Consider the following 25,561-nt stretch of genomic DNA (forward strand, 5'->3'; position numbering starts at 1 on the left):
AAAACTTCCTCCAAAGTTAACTTACTACACCAAAACCACAATCCAAATCTTAAACTCCGCTGAACCATTTGACTGCAATTCCACATAGGAACTATCAGAAACACCCTTCTTCGTCCGAGTTCTCATAGCTTCGCATTTCACACTTCGTTTTAAAAGTTATACAGAAATTCCCAAAATACACTTCAATCCTCATAAACACACCCATGAACAAAAGACTCTTTAACAACTCCAACATCGTACCTTTTAATACTAAATTCACTTTCTACACTAAAATACGCGACTGAAATCTTCCCACCACTTCTATCATTGCAACATAGGCCATTTCAAAACACGCATGACACGAACCAACAAGCAATTAAACCACTCCAGGGAAAGATTTTTCGACGTCAATGAGGTTGCCATACATTACACAATCAGGCCAAAAACCAGCGCAGAACACAAATTGCCACATTTGGTGAAATTAGGGCGCATATAAGTGTAGAGCCAATAAAAGTGCTAGCTATTATTTTTGCCTATTTTTTCTTAAACTTTGTTAGTATAATGCATATAAATTGTGAATTTAAATGTTGCTGATATTTTTGTAATGATGAGCTTTGAAAAATATGCTGTTTTTTTAACTTTTGGGGGGCAACGTATTTCAAGTTATATTAAAAGGTAATCAATTTCTCTGAGGAAAAGTACTGAAGAGGAGTGTGATTCTGAAATTTTATTATGATAATGCATCTTATAGAATTATGTTTCTTTATGACTAAGTTTTCTAACAATGACTTAAATATTCTTATTCCTGGAACAGGCATTTCTGTTTTTTACTATATTCTGTCAAGCATCAGAATGGTGCTAAATAAAAGTAATAATATGCTTAATAATAGCATATATTACATACTATTATGAATTGTTACATATTTAAAATTTTTCTATAGTATTTCAGTTAATATCAGTTTGCACATAAATTAACATAAAGCACAAAAGTAAAGAAAAATAAGTGTATCACTTAATAACATACAACTTTATAAAATAATCATATATTTTTAAGAGTTAAATCTTTTTAATGTTATATTTTTAATGCGTGTTATTTCATACTGTATTTCCAAACCGATTTTTTAATATGTGCATTTTTCTTTATCTTGTAGGGCAGAACCAAATTTATGCGAAACAGCACTTTGTCTGGAAATGAAAATTCATCTGTTAAGCTAGGTTACACAGATGATGAACCTAAGAAATGTGAAATAATTGTAAGCAAAAGTCTGCAGTGCTCAGAAAGAAAAAATGCCATTCCAGAAATGCCTGAATGTTCTTCAAATAGAATTAATCTTAATTTTAATGACAATAATCAAGACTGTAAAATTAATGATGATCCAAATGAAAATGGTGAAGGTTCTCTTAGTGACAGTTGCTCATCAGATTCGTCTATGGCAAGTTTAGAGAGTCTTCAGACAAGGATACGGCGAAAAATTGCTTCTAAACAAAAAAGTAAACAATTAGGTGATGGAGAAGGGCCTTCTTCTAGTGTTCCAAGGAAAAGAAAGAAAAAAAATGACAAAGATCTTGAACCAGGGAATTTAATTAGTTTAAATGTAAATATTCCAGCAACTTCAGGGACTGAAAAACCATTACAAGATGGTCAAAAAGATGAAAATGAGTCGGTGGAAGAACATAAGAATCATACTCGTGCAAAGGCTAAAATTTTAACTGATTCAGAGGTTAGTTTAAATAACTGTATTAAGGAAATACTTCTTCTGTTTTCATTGCATGAAATGAAGTGTTTGTGTACAATGTTGTAATTTTTCTGTATTTTAGAAATTTGTGTACTTGGGTAATATGTTCTATGCTTTTTAATCAACCTGCATTTGCATATTAGAAATGCATAGTGACAAGTGCATTCTTCAGAAACGTGTTTTTAATATTCATAGCGTAAAAGAATCTGTTTTACTGTTTAGGTGCCTGTCTTACTTTCTAAGCAGGCATTAAAAAAAAAAAAAAAAAAAAAAAAAAAAAAAAAAGATTTCTAGCTGTTAAGAACTTAATGTCTTTATAATTGATTGAATGTTATACTTGTTATTTATTATAAACTTTATATTAACCTATAATCATTCTCAGATGAAAGAGGATTATGCTTATGTAAAATTTTAAATTACGCAAAAAAGCAATCTTATTTTGGCATAAATTTGAATACAATTCTTTGAGCTTTGAAACTTTGGCAAATAGATGCATTATTTATTTATTTAATTTTTTGCTCCTAAAACAAGTAAAAAAGAGTCTTTCATTGTCTTGAAATTGAGATAATTTTATTCAAAATTTATGTCAATATAAGGTTTTTCTTTTGCCTAATTTTAAATATACTCATTCTGTTTTCACTATAGTAATTATATATAAACTCATGAATTGGAATTCTAACAATTCTAACAAAGTTATTAATACCATTAATACCTGAATTTTTAGAATAAAAAAAAATGTTTGTAATGAAACAGATTGTCTTCAAGTAGATATACGAAACCTTATTAATATCCTCATAGAAAATCAAATTCCCAAACTCGCAATTTTACACACCTTAAAAAAAAAAAAAAAAAAAAAAAAAAAAAGCTGGCATTAACTTTATCTTTTAGATTACTTTTTACAGTAAAATCTCATTTTTTACTCAAACTTGAAAAAGGAGGTAACTAATGGATGACTTTTACATGTAATTTAATGTGAATATGTAATTGAAAATCTTATAAATAAAAATAAAACTTATCTTTTGGCATAAATTTTCAAAATTCATACAAAACATTAATTTTTTTAATAATTAAGCCAGCTTTTGTATTAGGTTTTATATAATTTGACTGAACAATTTATTTTTCAACTTTGAATAAAAAATTGATTTATTAATTCTTGAATTAGAATATTCTTTTTGATTGAATTTAGTTTGAGTAATTAGTTTGTTTTTTTTTAGCCTTTTTTACTTTTTTATATTTTTTACTATTTTTTAGCATTTGTATATAACTATTGGTCTAATTTGAGTGCAAATAGTTGTAGGGAAGAGATCTGAACATCTGAGAACTCTTAGAATTTTGTTTTAAAGTAAAAGTCTTATACTTAAATCGGTTTTGAGTTTCAAATGATTCGGAGGAGCGAATCGTGTTCAGAATTCATTAATCAACTTGGTTTAAGGCTTCAAAACATTTTTCCCTTGACAAGTTCTGTTTGAAGTGTTAAACAGAGGAGATTAATAAAAAATTATTTTGTTATGTATCTGTGATTTTAAAAAAGGTGTCTCTTTTCACAATGCAATTTTCATGGTAATGCCCATCAAATCATTTTTTTGTAGGCAAGATATTTTTCGATTATAGTTAAATACAATAATTTTTATGTACATAGGCTTCAGGTAAAGAACAAAGGAGGACAGTTGAGCATAGCAATGCAGAGGTTTTGCAGGGCAGAGAAGTTAAGAAAAAGAATGACGTAATTGCTCGGGAAGCAATATTTGTACTAGGCAGGTGCATATATACTGCTAAGCTGCATATGGTTAAATTTAGGTTTTAGTTCTCTTTGCAAGCAGTGTTATGTAAGCGGTCATATAATTTTGGAAAGATCTCAAATTTGGGAGAAAAGATGAATTTAAGGGGAGAACATCAAATTTAGAATAGTGAATTTTGAGGTTGCCTATTATTTCTTAGCATAGCCATCATATTTTATTATATCTTATATATATGTTTTTTTACTTACATATAAGCAGTGTATCATAATTTTGAAATTTTAAGAAAAAGGGTATTCAAGTAATTCCTATATTGAAAATGAGTTTAGTATTCTTTTATTCAGTTGAAGACTTACCAGTTTTTATTATGGCTTATTCATTATAATGAGTAATACTAATTGAATTATGGATGGCAGTTTGTTAGGGTTATTTGCTTTCTGTCAGCAATCGTTACTAATTCTAAAAAGTACACCATAGATACTCTCATTAATATATATATATATATATTACTTAAGTACTTTATAAAGTAGTGTATCATAATATAGAAATTTTACAGAAAAGGGACATTCTAGTGAGTAATTGCTATATTGAAAATGAGTTTAGTATTCTTTTATTCAGTTGAAGACTTACCAGTTTTTATTATGGCTTGTTCATTATAATGAAGATATTTTGATGCTATTGTATTTGTAATATTTGCTTTACTTTGCAATAAAAATTATGTTGTCTCATCAGCAAAAATGTATTGATACTTTGTACATTATGCTAATGCTTGATACTTGTAATAATATGATACTTTGTACATTATACTTTCTCTGAGACTATTAACATATATACATGAGGCTAATTGAAGAGGTTGACATATAAAATTGTAGCTACACCTACTTTTATTTCTAAGCCTTACATACTAGTAAAGGTGCACTGTATTGTTCAGAACATTTGTAATAGACAAATCTAAAATGTTTAAAAGTTCAAGCTTGATGCAAAGACAATTTCTTTAAACAGGTAGATGATGAAATTCTACTGTTTATTACACTAAATCCCAAATAGCTTGTATTTTTTTATTTATTAATAATTTTTATATTTGTTTAAAAATTTTGAATTAGTGTTCTTTTTTGGCATATTATCAAATGCAGCTTACTTGGACAGTCCAAATTATTTGATTTGTAAATATGCTGCATTAGAACTGTCATAATGATAAAATTAGCAAAGCAACAACCTTATGTTTGGTCTTGATTTTAATCAAGATTATAGATTGTAAGGGCAAACAATTCAGGTCCTTCTTTATCAAGAACAAAGAAATCTGCTACTAAAATATATGTCAACCACAAGCTTGTTGATTTACTAATTTTATGTTTTACTGTGGTGGGTTTCTCTTCTATCTTGTCATAATGATCTCTATGGACATTTCTTCATGTCTACATTTACTTTAATGTGCTTTTAATTTTAATTATGTCTATTATTTGTTCTTTTAGAGGCAAGGACTTGAATCTGAAGATTCTCAGAGTCTTCTGACCGAAAGTTGTATTACATTTGACTTTGATTCACATCCATTTTCACAAGAAATTCCACAACAGCATGAAATTCCTGAAACAAAAGCAGTTATTTCAGCATCGGATGGAATGCATTCAGAAAACCAAAAATGGAATCTGGAAGCTTATGAAAAGATGATTGTTTTTTTGCAATCTAAACTTAATGAATGTGAAAAAAATAATTTAGCCTTGGAAAAATCACTTAAAGAAGCAAATGTGACATTTATAACTGAGGTAATGAATGATTTAAAATTTTTTAAAAATAAGTACTTATTTTAGGTTTTAGAAATTTGGAAACTTTTTTTATTTCTTACCTTTGTTTCGGAAATTTTTTACCTTTGTAAAACAATTAGAGATATGTATAGACTTTCAATAGAACAGTATAAGGCAACTCGTATTGTTGAAAAACATAGAGATTTATTATAATACAGTCACTTTAACTATTTTATATATTCAAGTTAAGAATATTCGTGCGTACATAGGGGTATGTTAAGGATTAATTACATACAGAACTGATGATAGCGTGATATAATTTCCTTTTCCAAAAGAAACACTTTATAGTTCTTAAAATTTCCATAAAAATACCCATACAGCTCTTCACAGTATCACAAAGTACAGTTAGTAGTTATCACATCAAACTATTAAGAACGTTAAACACAATGTAATGCAAAGTACATCTAAAGAGCGAAGCTCGCCTGGAGATCTCTTAGTACTCTGAAGTCTACTTGGAACTGAAAAACTGAGAGCTGATGCTCTCTCAGGTCTTATTGTTTTACCCTGGCCGATTTAAATTTTCCATTACTTTCAGTTTTTCAAAATAACTGAAAGGCTTATCTGGTTAAAGTTACATATATGGGCCAGATGTACTTTGCATTACATTGTGTTTAACATTCTTAATAGTTTGAAGTGATAACTACTAACTGTACTCTGTGATACTGTGAAGAGCTGTATGAGTATTTTTATGGAAATTTTAAGAACTATAAAGTTTTCTTTTGGAAAAGTAAACAGTAAGGTTACAGTTTCATATAAGGATCAATTACTATACCAATTACAGTTATACAGGTACTGGATCAAAATGTTGCCTAGTTTGGTGGTTTCTCACCAAATTTAACAATTAAAAATTAATTACTAAAACCATTGCTAGCTTGGTGATAGCTCACTAATTTAGCAAGATAGCCATTTACTTCAATGTTAAATAGACTTGTTCCTATAATATTTTTTTTTAAGCTTCGTCTCTTGAGGCATTTCACGTTACATTAGTACATACATTTCATAAGGCATTTCGTGTTTTATAGAAATGCATATGTTACATTATACAAAAGACACTAGAATTTTACATATAATTTGACTAAAATTATTTACATATGTACAAAATTCATAGCAATATATTTATTATTAGTTAGCTATTTCTAAAATATTAATGCATTTGTTATATAATGTAGCTTTAATAAAAATTGAAAAAAAAAAGTAATTTAAATATACAGTTTGCAGTAGAATTGTCCATAAGAAAATATTGTGCATGTACTCATTTTTTTTTTTTTTAAATAAAAACCAAAGTAAATCAAGTTAAACCCTTTATTTATAGTTAAAAAAGTCATGGCAACTATTTTTTTTTTTACGTATGTGAACGGATCACAAAACGTATATGTGCCATGTAGAAGTTCTGCACGCATAGTGTGTATGCAGAACAATAGATGGCTCTGTGGTAGTGAGGGCTCTGAAATCAATCAGTTGGTGAGTGTTGTGCGAGGTGGAAGTAACCCGTGTTGAGCAGCGCGCTTACATCAAAATAGCCGTTCTCCGAGGGAGACATGCGGTGAAATGTCACAGTGAATTAGTAGAAGTCCTTGGGAATAATGCCCTACCATATCATACAGAAGTATGGTGGGTAGGAAACTTTCAGCAAGGACGTGTGTCAACCAGTGATGAGCAACGTTCAGGACGACCAGTGAGTGTGTGGACCGACTTGGCACATGCCGTCATCGAGCACCTCATGGATGAAGACAGACGATGGACGTTACTAGAGATAGAGAGGGCAAGTGGCATCGAGAAACGCACCGTCGACAGAATATTGCGTAATGAGCTACAGCTACGCAAAATCGCTTCTCAGTGGGTACCACATGCACTGACGGAAGTTCAAGGGTGGATGTGCTATGCAATATGCTCTGACCACTTTGTACGCTGGCAACAGGATGGCGATCAATTCTTGTCATGAATAATCGCCATCGATGAATTTTGGGCCAGGGCATATGAACCAGAACTGAAAGTCAGTCTGCGGAGCGGCGACATCCCAGATCACCGAGGCAGCAGAAGGTCCGTCAGAATCCTTCCCCAGTCAAATTGATGATGACAGGGGTGTCACTGTTTGCCACTTTGTTCCTCACGGCAGAACAGTGACCACACAGTACTACAGGGACTTCCTGGTGCGACAGGTACGACATAATGTTCAAGATAAACATCCGGATCTTGTGGACAGTGCAATAATTCTGCATGAAAATGCAATACCACATAAAGCAGTGTACGGTAGCTACTCCGACGTTGGGGATGGGAAGAATTGGAGGACCCACTGTACTCTCCTGACCTTTCGCCCTGTGACTGTGATCTCATTTCCAAAATTAAGGAACCAATACGTGGTAGGTGGTTTGCAACACGAGAGGACATTGCTAATGCTCTGTGCCAACAGATGACCCGCTTCACACATGGTGTGGCAAATGCTGAGGCTGATGGTATTCAGCGCTTCCCACATTGTTGGCAGCATGTGGTGACAGTAACAGGGGACTACATTGAGGGTCTTTTGGCCCAGGTTTGTCATGTCACTGTGTATTGTGTTATTATTCTTTTGCACGGTGAAGGCCATATTGCCCTGTATACTACCGTAATAAATTCGTGTGTTACGATATTTCAGTGCTATTCATTGTCCACACATGTAGTTAAGACCTTGTCCTTTCTTCTGTATATGTCACATTTTCCAACTGGACTGGTATCTTCAAGAAAAAAAAATAGTTTCTATGACTTTTGTCCCAACCTACGTATATCTATCTATCTATCTCTCTCTCTCTATATATTTAAGTAAGTAGTAATATTCTGATGATTTATATAGACATTTGGCCATTAGTAACTATATTTCATTTATATTGAGATTTGGTAGTATATCCCCATTCTGCTAAAGATTAATGCTTAGTCATATCCTGAATTTGCTCCAGTCAGTGGTATACAAGGGGCAGTACAGAAGCTTCCGGAATTTCATTGTAACTCTGTCGACACAAATAATTAATTTAGTTTTTTACTACCACTATATTTATGTACTACTGGAATTCATAACAGGCAGGGGGATGGCAGTGTAGCTAAAGGTAGAAGTGTGTGGTGATCAGTTGACATGATGTCGAAGTTCAAGCAAAAGGCAAGCATCAAGTTCATGTGCAAATTGGTGATGGTTTTTTTAAAGAAAACAGTTCTTTAGTAGTTTTAAGATCTCGGGGTAAAGAAGAATCGCTGGAAAATGAAAGATGTAGTGGGAGACCTTCAAACTTCAAAAACGAAGGAATGGTCAAGCAAGTGAAATAGTTAATCAGATCAGACTGAAGAATAATCATTGATAGTTGCCACAAGAAGTAGGGATCCCTCAGGGATCCATCAATGCAATCCTCTAAGATGATTTGAAGATGAAACATGTGAATGCAAAGTTTGTACCACAGCTGCTGAACCTGGATGAAATAGAAACGGCAATTGACTGCAGCATTTTGGAAAAAGCATAAAGGACCCAATGTTTCTCGAGACAGTTGTTACTTGTGACAAGACCCAGGTTATGCTTACAACCTGAAGACAAAGATGCAATCATCAGAATGACATGCAATGTCCTCTCCTCGATCAAAGTAATCATGTTATGTCAAATCCAAAACAAAAGTGATACTCATTGTGTTTTTTGACAATGAAGATATGGTGCTCCATGAATTTGTACCAGCTGGACAAACTGTTAATGGCCCTTTTTACACACAAATTTTGAAAAGACTGAGCGAGGGAATCTGAGGAAAATGGCTAGATGGATGTTTACTGTATCACAACAATGCTCTCTCCCATACATCGATTATTGTGCAGACATGGCTCACAGAAAAGAACATTCCACTCCTCCACCAGCCTCCCTATTCACATAATTTAGCATCATTGGATTTCTGGCTCTTCCCCAAGATCAAAATTGGTCATAAAGGTAACCATTTTGACACCACAGGATACATCAAAACCAACACGAGAGTTGAACTTCGGAAGATACCATAACAGGACTTTCATCATTGTTTCCAGCAATAGCAAAAGTGACGGAGCAAGTGTGTGTGTGTTCTGAAGGAGCCTACTTTCAACGTGATTAAGTAAATGTTTACCCAGATTGTACTAACAAAGAGTTACAACAAATTCTGGGAACTTTTTGACTGTCCATTGTATTATGCATAATAAATTTGGAGCTGTGGATATTATACATTTAATTAATAAAAGCTGTTTTTAAAAATGTTAAGCTTTAAATCAATATTAATATGTTATTGAAGAAATGCCTTTTAAAAGCAAAAATTGTAATTGAAATAGAAGCCAAATACTTCTACCACAGAAATAATTTATTATAAATTATTGCCCATAGCTTAAATGTGTCATTTTGTTATCATATGATCTCCGAGATAAAACAGTGTGTATTAAATGAGAATTAAACATTATGTACAAAACATCAGAAGTATTTACATTTACATTATTTTGCTTCGGATAATAATAGTGGCCAAATGGAAAACAGCAATATCGTAATGCTTGTATATTTTTATCATTTAAACTTCATTATATACATTGTATTGCACTAATGTTACCTCTGGAATTTATCTTGTGTATGTCATCAGTACATGTCATGTCCGAGCTTTGAGTTTGCTGTAGTAGATACATTTGGCAGCTTTTGTTGACAAATGCACAATGTTAGCAGTGTGAGGCTTAGTGGCATGATTTTTGGGGCTGTCCTGTGAGATTTAGAAATTTTAGAAAGTGCATGCTACAGTAAATGTTGTAATGAATTTGGGATATAAGGGAGTAGTAGATATTTAGTCCTTTCCTGAGAAGCCAACAATTTTCCCCGCAGGTTTGTAAACTGTAATTTCTGACTTTCATGTGGCTTCAAAAAATATTGTCAGCTTTCACATAGTCCATTGTGAACTACCTGTATCTTAGATTTCTTGAGCAACCTGCAGTAACAGAGGGCTATGGATATGCAGCATATGGAGTAGTATACACATCTGCCCTTTTTCAGTTAAACACTACAAAGTCTGTAATCTGGACATCCATTATCCGGAATGATGTATAATCCGGACCTCAAAGCCACAAACTTTTTTTTTTTTTGTATGCTTTACGCATGTGTGTAATACGTTTATGCATGTGCGTTAATGCTCGTTGGGAGGACGTGTCTCCAGATACATTAAAAAATGCTTGGCATAATTTATGGCCAGCTACTATATTTCATGGTGAGGACGATGAAGATGAAGCCGTGAATTTGAAGGTTTTTGGACATCGCAAAATAAAGGTGAAATTTTCCAGTTGTTGGATTTTGTAAAGAAATGTGGAGAAACGGTAATAAATGAAGATGATATGTGTATTAAATGAAGTTTTTCATTGCAACAACAATACCCTAATCATCAACCAATTAACAGAGGGCAAAATCTGTAGTATTATTCTAAATCCGGAAAATACCGCTTCCGATAGTGAAGAAAGTGACAGAGAGGTTATTAAAAACGAAAAATTTTGATTGACAAGTTAGTCGGTATTCTCGACACAGCAATTACAGGACTTGAACAGTGGAACTTTGTAACTGAACAAGAAATTATGTCTGTTTATAGAATTAAAGAAAAAGTATTAGCACAAAAAACAGAGAAACTTAAACAACTTTACATGCAAGGAAAAGTTTAATAAAGTAAACAAATAAATATTAAGTTTTTTTTTTTTTGTAAATTTTGATACCTTTTAGATCATAATTGCTCTTTATTTCATAAATTATGGTTTTATATTTTTAATTGTATAATTTCTGCATGCTATCTTACCAGATTTAAATTGATGATCTGTAATCCAGAAAAACCCTTAATCCGGAATCGCCGAAGTCCCGACGAGTCCAGTTTATGGACTTTGTACTGTAGTATATAATTCATCAACAGTGATCACTGTCACATTTGAAAAACATTTTCTGGCGTGGTGATTCACACTGCATATTGCTGGTAAATGTGTGATTGTTTAAGGTATGTTACTATTGGAATATAATTTTTTCACTATGGAATTTGACAGAACAGTATTTCTCATGTTTCTCTTTTTCTTAATCTGAAGTTTGGTCCGCTAATTTTAATGCTTGGAACCTCGAGTATTGATAGCTGTAAAGCAATATAGGACAGTTGTTTCTTGCAATATACGGCAGTTGTTTCTTTCTTATTGTGGCAACATTTGGAACTGGTTTTTCTCTGTTCCATTCATGAAGCGAAATATTGTTTAAGGAAATGATTTAATGAATTATTGATTAAGGAAATGAGAATGAATGAACTAATTTAGAAAGCTCCGAGTTGCAGTGTCAAGCCATTTAAACTTTTTTTAGAATAAGTTAGAATGCCAATTTTGAACTGAAAATCACCCAAAGATCAGATTAGAGCTGTTACAATTTTGCAGAAGAAATGGCACAGAATATAATGCAGATATTTAAAGAAACAGGAGAAAGTCTGAAAATTAAGAGTCTATGATTGTGGCTGAATAGCAGACTAATATTGTATTGATATGGCATCATTTGAGCTACAGATCAGTACATCTGCAGATGTCCAATCATTATTGATAATAGAGTGTATATTATGGCTTTAAAAATATTCTAATTTTTAAACTACAGTACACAGTCCAAGATCCAGATATCCAAAATCCGGACCCCAAAAACATCCAATAACTTTTTTTTTTTTTTTTTAAATAAATGCTTTATGCATGCACGTTTGATTTTCTTTTTTTTCATCGTAGGTAAAACATGTGGAGAGTCCTGATTCTTAATTTCCCTTCAGCACTAAATAAGTACCTCTTTATTGAAGAAACAATAATTTAGCATAAATTTGTGTGAGCAATAATTTTACTCCTTTGCTGCAATCTCAAGCTGAAACATCATTGATTTTACTCCTATTAATACTTTATATCCCTGACGCTAACCTGGCGAATCATTAGTTGTTATATTTTGCTTTCATCACCGCATATTTATCAACACATGACAACTTGAGCAATGACTCATGCAGCGATGCTCAAACAATATTTTAAAAATATCAGTACAAATAGTATGGTAACCTTTTATGTTGACATTCTTACGCTTGACAATGATTACAGATTTAAGTTGAATGCGCTAAGAAATGTTAACAAGGAAAAATTTAACAAAAGTTTCTTTCCCATATGCTAAAAATAGATTTTGTTGATAATATTCATAGGCCAAAAGATTACATTTAGTGCTAAAGAATAACTGATTTGTTATTTATAACTTAAACCCAAAACTGGCGCCAGCTCGTATGGCTGCACCAGGTGCAGAATTTACCAAAGACAAGATTTTTGGCATTGAGAGAAGCACCGAGCAATAAAATTAAAGGATGAAAATATTTTTAGAATTTTAAGAAGAAAGGCTTTGTGATCCAAAATTTAGCAGCCGCAACAATTTAGAACTTGGGCACTTGTTAGCAGAATTTAATAATCGTAGAGACTGCATCAGGCGGCAAGATATTTAGCACCGGCCCTCAAAATGTTAGAATTTAGATAAAGATTCAGATAAACCTTAAGCATGTGCAAGAAATAGACGTAAGTACAATAAATAACTTATCAGGCTTAATTGTCTCAATGTGCGATAGAAGCAAGACAAAATTGAACAGTACAACTTGTCTTACTTCTGCAATCTCTTGACACATAGCCAATAATGTATAGCGGAAGCTATTAAGCTAGGCTAAAATTATACTTTACTGATTCCAAAGAATTTCAGCTAATATAGCAAATTGCACTGTTCCTTAACTTTTTGATGCAGGCTGCTTTTATTACAGCAATTTGATGAAAATTAAAGCTTCAGCTATCGATCATGTCAAAAAGAGTTTCTAATTCTGCAGCTGTAACAGGATTTACAAAGTGAAAACATGTTTTGATGTCCCATTTATACAAAATGTGGAATTGCTGCAAAAAATGGATGAAGGTATATCTGTCTCAAAATTATGCGAGATGTATGGCATTGGAAAGTTAACTGCATATGACATAAGATAACAGAAAAAGGAACTTTCTGAATTTTTTCTGGATTCCGACACCCTGCTTGCAACGAATAATAGAAAAATTATTCATTATGCTAAAAGTGAAGAATGACTGAGGGATAATTGAATGGGTCAGACAGCATCGTAGTGAGGGCGTGCCATTGACAGGTTAAATGCTAATGGAGCAAGCTAAAACATTTCTCTAAGAAATAAACTTAAAAAACTGACTGCACATACAGGTTGGTTAACCAAATTAAAAAATCGACATGGTATGAGGCAATTAAGAATTTCAGCTAAAAAAGCTTCAGCTGATACTGAAGCTGCTGAACTATTTGCAGATGAATTCATTGAACTCATTAATAGTTAAAAGATTTCTCCAGAACAAATTTGATGAAACTGGTCTTTTCTGGCAATATGTACCACACTCTACAGAAAAGGCTCCAACTCGTGTCAAAGATTCCAAAGTGAGACTAGCAATTTTAGCATGCGTAAATGCGGAAGGAATGCAGAAGTGTAAACTTCTTATAATCAATAAAAAGGCATGACTTCAAGCATTCAAAGGAGAAAAAAGTTTCCCTTTATATATCATGCAAATAAAAGGACACCAATGACACAAGTGTTGATGAATGATTGGTTTAAAAATCATTTCATATCCGAGGCTCAGCAGAATTCGGTTGGTTTACCTGAGGATGCAAAATTTGTCCTGATTGTAGACAACTGTTCAGCTCATACTTCACTTAACGTTTTAGTGAAAGACAATGTATCCATGTTATTCTTTCCTCCAAATTGTGCGTCCATCATTCAGCCTATGGATATTGGAATAGTAGGTGTGCTGAAATGCAAATATAAAGTAGAATTTTTATATCGCAAACCAAAGGTTAAATTTTCCAATTAATGGAATTTTTAAAGAAATGTGGAGAAGCAGTAATAAATGAAGATGATATAACAAAAGTTTTTCATTGCAATGACCCCAATTATCAATCTGTTTAGATGATAAATGCTTCATTACATTACATTCATGCTACATTACATTCATTCAATCACTTTAGATGATAAATGCTTCATTATTTCTTAAATCATGATTTCATATTTTTAATTTCATAGTTTCTACATGCCATTTTAGAAGCATTAAACTGATAATCTAATACCCGGCAATTCCAGATTTGGGATTTTTCTGAAGTCCCAATGAGTCCGGATCTCGGACTTTGTACAAATTTAACAACTCAGCTCAGCAGCTCCACCCCATTTTGTTTAAATTAATATGCTATAAATTTTTATTTGAATAAATATATAATTCATGTAAGATGAAAAATTTAGTAGTTATTATAGTTAGTAATAGCATTATTTGTTTCCTCTAATGAACAGGAAGTTAAGCAAAACCTAAATCAAGAATTCAGAAAAAAATTAGAAGACTTGCATTGCACTATATGTACTGAATTATGCATAAAGGTAATACACTTGTTTTAAGAAATCGTTTTGCATTTATATTCAGAATTTATGCTTTCGAAATGTTTATCTTAAAGTTATCTCATCTTTTATTTTTTTTGACATTTTAACAGAAGTTGTTTTAGTATATGTGTTATCATGTTTTGTTAACATTTACTTGTTTCAAAATAAATTTATGTAAGTATCAAACCAGAAAAATTAATTAGAAAAATCTGTTGTTAAATATTTATGTGTAAATGCCCACTTGTTTGATTTTTCACTGAATGTATTTTCTGTATTTAACAGTTTTTAATAACGAAAATTTATGGTTCATTTTATTGCAAACTCTTAACTAAGGACTTTTGACTATGTTTCAGAATGATAAAAAGAGTCAGTTGAGTTGAAAATGTTAGAAAACCTTAAATTTTCTCATGACTTAAAATGCCTTGGGTAAATTTCATGCAGTGCTTTTGTTATCATTATGTAATGCTTTTGTTATCATTATAAGTTTGTGTGAATTTTTAGAATTATTATTTTTACAGTTCTTGACTATGAAAAGGAAATAATATCAAAATCAGGAGAGATTTCTAATTTAAAAAATCTTTGGAAATTAAGCAGAAGATAAGAAAGAATATTTAAGGAAATCATTCAAGGTTATGTACAACACTATTCCATTGTCATAATGCTTAATTTTAACAAAGAATACTGAAGTTTGTGTCTTATATTTCTCCATTTCTGAGCAGAATCATAATTCCACTTGAAGGTGTCAAAGCCAGCTTAGTTCTGCTGTTTTTCCTTTCGCAGTTGAAACAAGATTTTATTTAAAATGTCTGAAATTTTTTTATCTGTTATAAGGAAATGTATTAGTATTTTTTTGCTAATGTAGCCATTTAGAGCCAGAAGTAAATGTTTTTGTGAAATCTGATGAGAATTGGCAAACCTAATGATATTGTTAAATATCTAAAATTTTACCATTGTTAAATTGAAAATCTCGAGTTGTTACTTTTAAAACCTTACACCTGTAAACTATCTAGGTGCCGGACAAACTAACTAAAAAACTAACTAACCAACAAACTAACTAAAAAATCAAAATAATCAATTTCATGTATCATGAGAATTATCGGTAATATTCGGTTTTGAGGGCCGTAAAAAAATTGCAGCGAAAATGTATGCACAAAAGCGCCAAATCTAGCAAACGCGGCCATTTAACAGCGCGCCAAATCTAGTGTATGCATTGATTTCAGATTGCGTAAGTTTATATAGTTCTATATTTCTTAAGATGAAATTGACATACTAGTTTAATTTTTAAATCCTTTTTGATATCCTATGGATTTAACAATTTGAGGATTGCACATGACGAAACATCGGCAATAGAATTTTGGTGCAGAATAAAGTGCAGAATCACCCACTGCTTGATGCGTTTTTAAGAATTGCACATACTCGGTATCCATGTACACATCGACCTATTTTCACTTAAAAAACAATTGTAGAATTGCACAAAAATGGCACTGCGTACACCCTTGACTTTATCTATGTACACATCAACCTATTTTCACTTAAAAAGTAAAAGAAAATTGACAAAAATTCAATTGTTTTTACCCTTGTAAAAAGCGGCAAACAAATAAGTGATCTATTCTGCACTTTACCGAAAATATTTTCAAAGAAACATATCATTCATTATAGAAAATTACGTTTGAACAACCAACGAGATGAAATTATGCTCTAGCGATAAATCGGTAGCGAAACATCCATTCAGTTATATTTAGCAATTTTTATCTAAATTATAATAATGATTTGAAATAGTTATTTACTCTTATGCTTCCATTCAGTCATGTTTAGCCTTTTTCATATAAATTATAATAATGAAAATGTATTATATGAAATTAACCTTTCATCTAAATTAAAAATTAATCTTAGATAGTTATTTACTATTATACTTCCTTTCTTGCTGCAATTATTAGGGTTGCTGCAATTATTTTTGGAAGCATTGGCATCAACAATAGTTTGGCGATTTTTTACGGCCCTCGAAACCGAATTGTACCAAATTATCTTATCGTGATCTTATTAGTTTAATAATTACATTGCGTATTGTGTATTCGCACTCAGGAACTGCCACTGAAAATGGCTTAGTTGATATTCAGGTTCCCTTTAATTGTCATAAAAAATCCTAATTCATAGTAGAAACAAAAATTTTCTAACCAATATAGCCTACCATTCAATTAACACAATTCACACAATAATTATTTAAACTGCATGCTTATTTATTAATTATATTCTGATCAAATTACATTACATATTATTTTTAGTTTAATCCTTCGGAGGTTTAAAAAAAAAAAAAAAAAAAAAAAAGAGCCAGAAGTAAATGTTTTTGTGAAATCTGATGAGAATTGGCAACCCTAATGATATTGTTAAATATCTAAAATTTTACCATTGTTAAATTGAAAATCTCGAGTTGTTACTTTTAAAACCTTACACCTGTAAACTATCTAGGTGCCGGACAAACTAACTAAAAAACTAACTAACTAACAAACTAACTAAAAAATCAAAATAATCAATTTCATGTATCATGAGAATTATCGGTAATATTCGGTTTTGAGGGCCGTAAAAAAATTGCAGCGAAAATGTATGCACAAAAGCGCCAAATCTAGCAAACGCGGCCATTTAACAGCGCGCCAAATCTAGCGTATGCATTGATTTCAGATTGCGTAAGTTTATATAGTTCTATATTTCTTAAGATGAAATTGACATACTAGTTTAATTTTTAAATCCTTTTTGATATCCTATGGATTTAACAATTTGAGGATTGCACATGACGAAACATCGGCAATAGAATTTTGGTGCAGAATAAAGTGCAGAATCACCCACTGCTTGATGCGTTTTTAAGAATTGCACATACTCGGTATCCATGTACACATCGACCTATTTTCACTTAAAAAACAATTGTAGAATTGCACAAAAATGGCACTGCGTACACCCTTGACTTTATTTATGTACACATCGACCTATTTTCACTTAAAAAGTAAAAGAAAATTGACAAAAATTCAATTGTTTGTACCCTTGTAAAAAGCGGCAAACAAATAAGTGATCTATTCTGCACTTTACCGAAAATATTTTCAAAGAAACATATCATTCATTATAGAAAATTACGTTTGAACAACCAACGAGATGAAATTATGCTTTAGCGATAAATCGGTAGCAAAACATCCATTCAGTTATATTTAGCAATTTTTATCTAAATTATAATAATGATTTGAAATAGTTATTTACTCTTATGCTTCCATTCAGTCATGTTTAGCCTTTTTCATATAAATTATAATAATGAAAAAGTATTATATGAAATTAACCTTTCATCTAAATTAAAAATTAATCTTAGATAGTTATTTACTATTATACTTCCTTTCTTGCCGCAATTATTAGGGTTGCTGCAATTATTTTTGGAAGTATTGGCATCAACAATAGTTTGGCGATTTTTTACGGCCCTCGAAACCGAATTGTACCAAATTATCTTATCGTGATCTTATTAGTTTAATAATTACATTGCGTATTGTGTATTCGCACCCAGGAACTGCCACTGAAAATGGCTTTGTTGATATTCAGGTTCCCTTTAATTGTCATAAAAAATCCTAATTCATAGTAGAAACAAAAATGTTGTAATCAATATAGCCTACCATTCAATTAACACAAATCACACAATAATTATTTAAACTGCATGCTTATTTATTAATTATATTCCGATCAAATGACATTACATATTATTTTTAGTTTAATCCTTCGGAGGTTAAAAAAAAAAAAAAAAAAAGAGAAAGATAAACACACAAATTTAAGGAAGGTAATTAAGATTTAATATTTTCTTCTTACCTAGATATTATTTAAAAATTTCGATATTCATTTCCTTGTTATTTCAGAAAATCTTACGAACATCATTTCTGACAGAGTCCTAAATTTATGGAACATAAAATTCTCAAAAAATAAGAGAAACAGGTTCCTGTAATCATTAGAATAAAGAATGAGCACAAATTCTTAAGGTGAGAGAAAAGAACTAAAAAAAACTTAGCTGAAAAAGTCCAGGAATGGGTCGCACACTCTTACATCACAAATCAGGTCATCCCTAATGGAAACACACTTTCGCCTTTTACCGAGCTCCTCTGAAGAACGGCAAGGGGTCAGTCAAAACTCTGGTAATTCACTGTCTGGTGTCATAAGTGAGTCAACCTGGAACATGTAGCTCTCATTGGCACCGCTTCTTCTGTCATCTCCTTGGCAGAAATTTTCAGAAAAATTCTCAGAGATCACTTGAAATGCACTATCGTGGCGGTTCAGTGGCTGAGGCTAAGTAATAATCCTTTTTTCATAAACAAAGCAAGGGAAACGCACATTCCTTAGAGTTCTGTAATAGGCTAGCAGATAATAAACAATGAAGACACCCACTAAGAATCTTCTCGAGCATTACCAAAATCCAGAGTAAGTATGGATTTAAGGAAAGTAAGTACGGATTATAAGAAAGGCAGATACAGTCTGCCTTTTCTCAGCAGCAAGTTCAAGATAGTTATTCTTCACCCAGAAGTCAAATTTGCAAGCAACAGAGACCTGATTCCAAGAGCAGTTTAGCAGAATCGAGAGAGAGAAGCAAAAGTAGCTGAACTCTCAAATTTCACTCTTAAAAATACTGACAAGCACTGTTTCCCAGACTTGGCAAAACTCGCCACACAAAAGTTTCCAAAGTTCCAATCCTTTTCTTCCAAAACCCGTCAAGACACTACTGAGCATGTTCTCTTCCATATAAACATTCTTGAATCGGTATGTTTTATCTAATGTGTATTTGTTCATGTATTTAAGTAAAAATATTAAAAGGTTTTTGAATTTTAGCCTTTTGAATGTTTGTTTTATTATTTATTTTTCTTGATACGGTTCATTTTATTAGTTTTATTTCAATATTTTTATCAAGTTAATTTAGCTTTCATAATGATGAACATTTTTAAGGGAGAAAAATAAATTTGTATTTGGCTTTTAATATTCCTGTTATAATGATTATATGAGATTGCTTGCAGTTATAATCAGTTTGTTAAAAAATACAGATTAAACTTTAAAAAATTATATTCAAGGTGATATTTTACATTATTATAACATAATTTGATCATTCAGCTTCTGTTGACACACTGATTTACGTGAATTGCATCCAAATGCATATAAATTATTTGATAATTTTAGACCACATCTGCTAGTATTAAAAGGATGTTTTCAAAATTTGGTCTGATTTGCAATAAACTGAAAAATAAAGTTCCTAGGTGAATTGAAAAAGCTGAGATAAATCATCGTAAATACCCGTAATAATTTATAAATATTATACATCTTTAAATGATTCCTCCCCCTCGAGTTTTGTTACATATTACTTTTAATCATTTTCAGTTTGAATGATCAAGGTAGGTTAAGTATCTGTTACTGTGCTTTCATAAAGTTCTGTGACGTTTCAATAATGTACCTGAAAAGTTCTTTGTTGATTAAATTCAGTTCAGACATAAAATTATATATATATATATATATATATAACTAAAACTGGTTTGATTTAAAGGAAAAATTTAAATAAAAATAATTTTTACTTAAAAAAAAAGGTGATTTTTTTTACAGCCTGTATTGCATCATCTCCACGCATGCTTTGATACCTGCATCATACCACGCATGCATTTTCTTAGATAATTCCATGTAAGAATAATATTTCCCTTTCCTCCATTTTAGTTTCTGAAGACGAAGAATTTTATTTAAGAGTAATTATCTCGACCATAATATTTTACTCAAATATTATGGCAATGAATGCTAGAATATTGTAGAAATGAATGTTAAATATTTGGATACCTGATATGAAAAGCTTATAATATCATTTAAATTTTAAATTAATTGTTTTAAATTGATTTCTATGTAAAATTGACCTCTAAAATATTACTAGAATGTTATAATTTTCATGCATTGAAATATACTAAATAAAGTGTATCTTTATTTAATTTCCATTACAGAAGTTTGGGTTTCATTTACTGCCAATTTTTTTACAATGGGGAAATTCTATTTGAAATGTGTTATGAATAGAAAATTTATTGTACCTGATATCTTGACATGTGCCCAACATTGTGTATGCTTGCTGTTATGGATCTGCCGTGCTTTTTGTTTATTGTAATATTTGCATCTTAGATGGCACTTAGGATTAAGCTATCTCTTTTAGAGAATTGACCCTTGAATTATTCACAGCAATGTTATAATTGTTTTAATGTGGAAGATTTTCTCAGCAAAGTCTTTTGATGAAGCTAATTTGCATTACCATCTTCACCATCTTCGTTTGTGTTACCATTCTTCACCATCTTTATGAAAACAGTGATATTTTTTAGATGCAGTCTTTTAAAATTCTTTCCTTAGTTATAGCAGTTAATTAGCATTTTGTGTTATAAATTTAAGTATTTAATGATTTTCTGTTGTTTTTAAGTTATAGCATGCCTTTAATTTTCTTTTAAGTAATATGTTTTGCCTTTAATTTTGCAATACAGTCAAAAGTCTTTAATCCAGACTCGTTGGGACTTATTCCGGATTATCGGTTTTTCCGGATTATAGATCATCAGTTTAAATCTGGTAAGATGGCATGCAGAAATTATAAAATTAAAAATATGAAACCGTAATTTATGAAATAAAGAGCAATTATGATCTAAAGGGTATCCAAATTTACAAAAAAAAAAAAAAAAAAAAAAAAAAAAAAAAAAAAAAAAACTTAATATTTATTTGTTTACTTTATTAAACATTTCTTTCAATGCTCGCATGCGTAAAGTATACATTACACATAGTCGAAATTAGAAAATTGCGACCGGTAAACTATTTGATGTGTATTCATGATATTTATAATGACGAGGAATTTGATTTAAATCATATCAAAGACGGAGTACATCGAGATGAAATATTACATTTAGTAAGGAATTATAAGCCGAATAAAATAAAAACATATGCCCTGAAGTGATAAGGATAGTGCTGACAGATCAACTTCCAGATCATTGTTTTTTAAGTTTAAACAGGATGCTGTGTACATGGCATTCTTTGAAATTTATTGTTGTTATGTTAATTTATTGGAGCGAGGTGTGCATAGTTCGTAGACTTGTTCGTTGCGTAGATTGTGCAATTCATAGATGTTTAAGTTAAGACATATCGCTGTGTACATGGATCCTTGTCAAATATTTTTGGTTAGAAACTTTACGTTTTTGCTATCTAAATTTTTTGTTTTTGTTTCGGATTTTTAGCTTAAATTTTGTGTTTAAAACGGGGTTTTTGCATATGCCAAAACCGTGTTTTTGGAGACATTTTAGGCTTAAAGTTCGAAATGTAGACAAAAAATTTAGATAGTAATATGGCACCATAAAATTTCTCGCCAAAAGTATTTGTCGCCAAGCGAGGGCATATATAAGAGTAGTTTCCTAAGTTCAAATATGCTATTCTTCTTGTATTACATTGGTTTTGAGTGGAATTATTTATATTCCTTTTTATTGTAATTTTCAGACTGTTGTGTTGAATTGCTCTCACTCATTTTGTAAATATTGCATTACTGAATGGAAAAAAAAGAAAAAACAGTGCCCTATATGTCGAGAAAGAGTAACTACAGAAACAGACGTATTAGCTTTAGATCACTTTATTGAGAAAGTGACAGACCTGTTAAGCAAGGAAGAACTGGAAAGGAGAAAAGAATTAATTGAAAGCAGAGAGCAGGCCAAAGGTATTTATTATATACAATTTTAATCCTGATATTCATGTTTTTCTTGTAACTGTCCTGCACTAAAGTGTGATATTTTGTAAAGTGATACATTTATTTTTTGGCTTATGAATGTGGATTAAACTTTCAGTTGTGGGAGATATTCAATTAAGTTCTAAACTTTTAACTATGATATAATGCATGTGGGACATTGAAGTACATTGCAAAATTCAAAGGCAGCTGGTAATTATCAGTTAATTTTTGTGAGCTTCAAAATTTAAGTCGGTAATATCTTGGTATATCAAACCTCGAACATTACATGGTAATTGAGTTGTTGTTGAAAGGAGGTGTACTACTTGCTGATATTTGCAAATGTGTGGTTATAGCCTGTAGTGAAGACTGTACTTTCCTTTTTTCATTATTGAGAGGTTGGTTGCCATGTTTAGGCAAGTAAGGACTTTAGATAAAGAGCTGGATATATTGGAAAGTACGTGTTGGATGGGTTCTTGAATGCCAGCACCAGAAATGGAGGGAGGAGCACGATTTCTTTAAAAAACTACACTCACGTTTGTGAAAATTGCAACACCATGAAGGACTTACGCGAGTGAGCTGAAATTTTCAGGAAATGCAAAGTAGCGCATGATATGCAAATGATTAGAATTGCAAATCCGTAGCGCATGCGTATGCTGAGCAGCGCCCTCTGAACGGCTGATGGATCCGAATAAATAGACGGCTGTAGCGTGTATGGTTATCGGTGGTTATCTGCTAGTGGTAAACGTTAACTCAATCTGTACTTATGCCTCGTCGACGAAAGAGAGCGAGATTTGAACAACTTACAGAGTTTGAACGAGGGGGAATCATCGGCCTTCGTGAAGCTGGATTGTCGTATCGTGCAGTAGCCTCTCGTGTGCAGCGTAACAGCAGCACAGTGATGCGCGTTTGGAAGCAGTGGACGGACTAGTGTCGGACAACTCGGAAATCCGGGAGTGGACCCCGAAATGTGACGTCAGCTCGCGATGATAGACACCTGGTCTGCATGGCGCGCGCGGACGGACCGTACAGCTTCCTCTAGACAATTGGCAGCACTGTGGTCAATAGCTACAGGTGTTTCATTGTGTGCTTCATCAATTCGTAGACGTCTGCTGCAGTGTGGACTGCGCGCACGGACTCCTTTATACAGGATCCCCCTAACGCACGACCATCGCCGCCTGCGGCTACAATGGGCCAATCAGCATAGAGACTGGCGTGCTGATTGGCAGCATGTCGTGTTTTCTGACGAATCCCGCTTTAATTTGTGGTACCATGATGGCCGCATTCGTGTCAGACGCTATGCCGGTGAACGCCACCTTCCGGAGTGCATTATCGAACGCCACAGTGGACGAACACCCGGAGTTATGGTCTGGGGCGCCATAGCATATCATAGACGATTTCAATTGCTACGAATTGTGGGCAATCTGAACAGCAACCGGTATATCCGTGAAGTTGTACAGCCCGAAGCTGTTCCCTTCCTTCAAAGCTTGCCAGGCGCTGTATTTCAACAGGACAATGCCCGCCCTCATACTGCTCGGATTGTTAAATCCTTCTTTGCAGCGCAGCAGGTACAGCTTCTTCCTTGGCCTGCGTGTTCCCCGGATATGTCGCCAATTGAACATGTGTGGGATGTCATTGGTCGGCGTCTTGCTCGTGATCCTCGTCCTGTTGCGTCTGCAGACGAACTTTGGGTACGCGTACAAACGATATGGAATGCTCTTCCTCAGTCAGACATTCAAACTTTGTTTGACTCCATGCCACGTCGTGTAGCAGCACTTATTGCGGCGCGTGGTGGCCACACAAAATACTGATTCTGATCTCTTGTTCTTGTTTGTTTGCTTTGAACATTTAATCATTTATTTGTACCACTACCACTCAACTGTGTATTAAATTGCATTCAATTATGACGATTCCTTCTTGGTGTTGCAATTTTCACAAACGTGAGTGTATTTCTTTGATGGGTAGTAATGAAGTCAATTTCTACAATTTCTATTCAAAAGTACTGCTAGTAGATGAGACCTGGATTTAACATTGTTACCAGGAAATAAAACAAAGGTATGTGTGGAAGCACAGTGGATCTGCATCCCCCCCCACAAGTCAGAAACGCATTAATCTGTTGGAAACATTTTGGCTATCATATTCTGCAATAAAAATGTACTGATTGTTTTCTTTTTGTTGTCAGATGGATTTGTTCCAATTAAGTCAGAGAACAAGTTCATGAATTTCATCTTGGCAAGCAGCATAAGAAGTTTGTTCTTGGCTTGGAATTTGGGTATCATGTAGGTGATGCTATGAATGCCCAGTTTTGATAGAGAGCATTCTAAGGGACATGTCCAAGGGTCTTCCACTTCTTTTTTCTTACCACCAAACCACTTGAGAGAACTTTTGGCTTGCCATGTATTTTGAGAATGCACATATGCTGCACACAAGCATTCTCTCTGGGTTTCGAACCCAGACCCAAAAAACGATACAGCAGCCAAGGGCATTAACTATACCAGTAGGAGTAGCTTGTTTACCATGTAAATTATGGTTGCAAGTTTTTATATTAAATGATGACCCAACTCTAAGCCTGGAGGGAGGGTATATGTGAAAGAGAAACTCAACTCGTTGGTAAAAAACCTTTTGTCATATACTTACACTTCCTATTGTATATTTTCCAAATTACTATTTACCAGTTTAGATTTCCTCACAGTCTACTCTTCGGCTTTTCTTGAACTTGCAGTATTCAGAAACCTAATTCCAAGTTTTTTTTTTAAATCTCAAAATTGAGTATCACTTGTTTGGTTTGGATTTCAGATTAAAATGATGATGGTCATATGAAAGATGCTATTTAGGAATGTTTTCAAATATATATATATGTAAGATAAAAAATATGTAAATTGGCTTAATAATTTAATTAAGCAGTAGCTGCTTAATTACTAATTTTTAATTTGAGTATTTCCTGTCTGTTCTAAAAATGATAATAAATTTTCTAGACTGCATCATTTTTAGATCAGTTCGTGTCCCACAGCTTGTATAATGCTAATTCTGAACTGAGCACAAGATTTCGGGAACTGAAACTTTCTCTCAATAAGTAACCTAAACCAAAACCTTCTCTTGGTGAGCCTCCATATCGGATAATTGCACACTTTTTGCTTCTGTCTCTGATACCTCTAGGATACTGCTT

At 32.5% G+C, this 25,561-nt stretch overlaps 1 protein-coding gene across 2 annotated transcripts in view; it reads left to right on the forward strand.

The window, feature by feature from the left end:
- LOC118204381 (E3 ubiquitin-protein ligase RNF8-like) overlaps nt 1–25,561 on the forward strand; it is a 69,218-nt gene that overhangs the window by 38,605 nt on the left and 5,052 nt on the right. The window contains exons 4-7 of one of the 2 annotated variants that reach the window (XM_085823277.1): nt 1,131–1,700; nt 4,924–5,214; nt 14,592–14,675; nt 22,176–22,389. In XM_085823277.1, coding sequence (XP_085679403.1) covers nt 1,131–1,700; nt 4,924–5,214; nt 14,592–14,675; nt 22,176–22,389 — 1,159 coding nt within the window. The remainder of the gene's footprint in view (nt 1–1,130; nt 1,701–4,923; nt 5,215–14,591; nt 14,676–22,175; nt 22,390–25,561) is intronic. The other variant, XM_085823278.1, reaches the window with a different exon arrangement.

The sequence above is a fragment of the Stegodyphus dumicola genome, chromosome 9 (assembly GCF_044657685.1).
Source record: "Stegodyphus dumicola isolate Sdum_Otavi_A_Nest chromosome 9, ASM4465768v1".
Taxonomy (NCBI): domain Eukaryota; kingdom Metazoa; phylum Arthropoda; class Arachnida; order Araneae; family Eresidae; genus Stegodyphus; species Stegodyphus dumicola.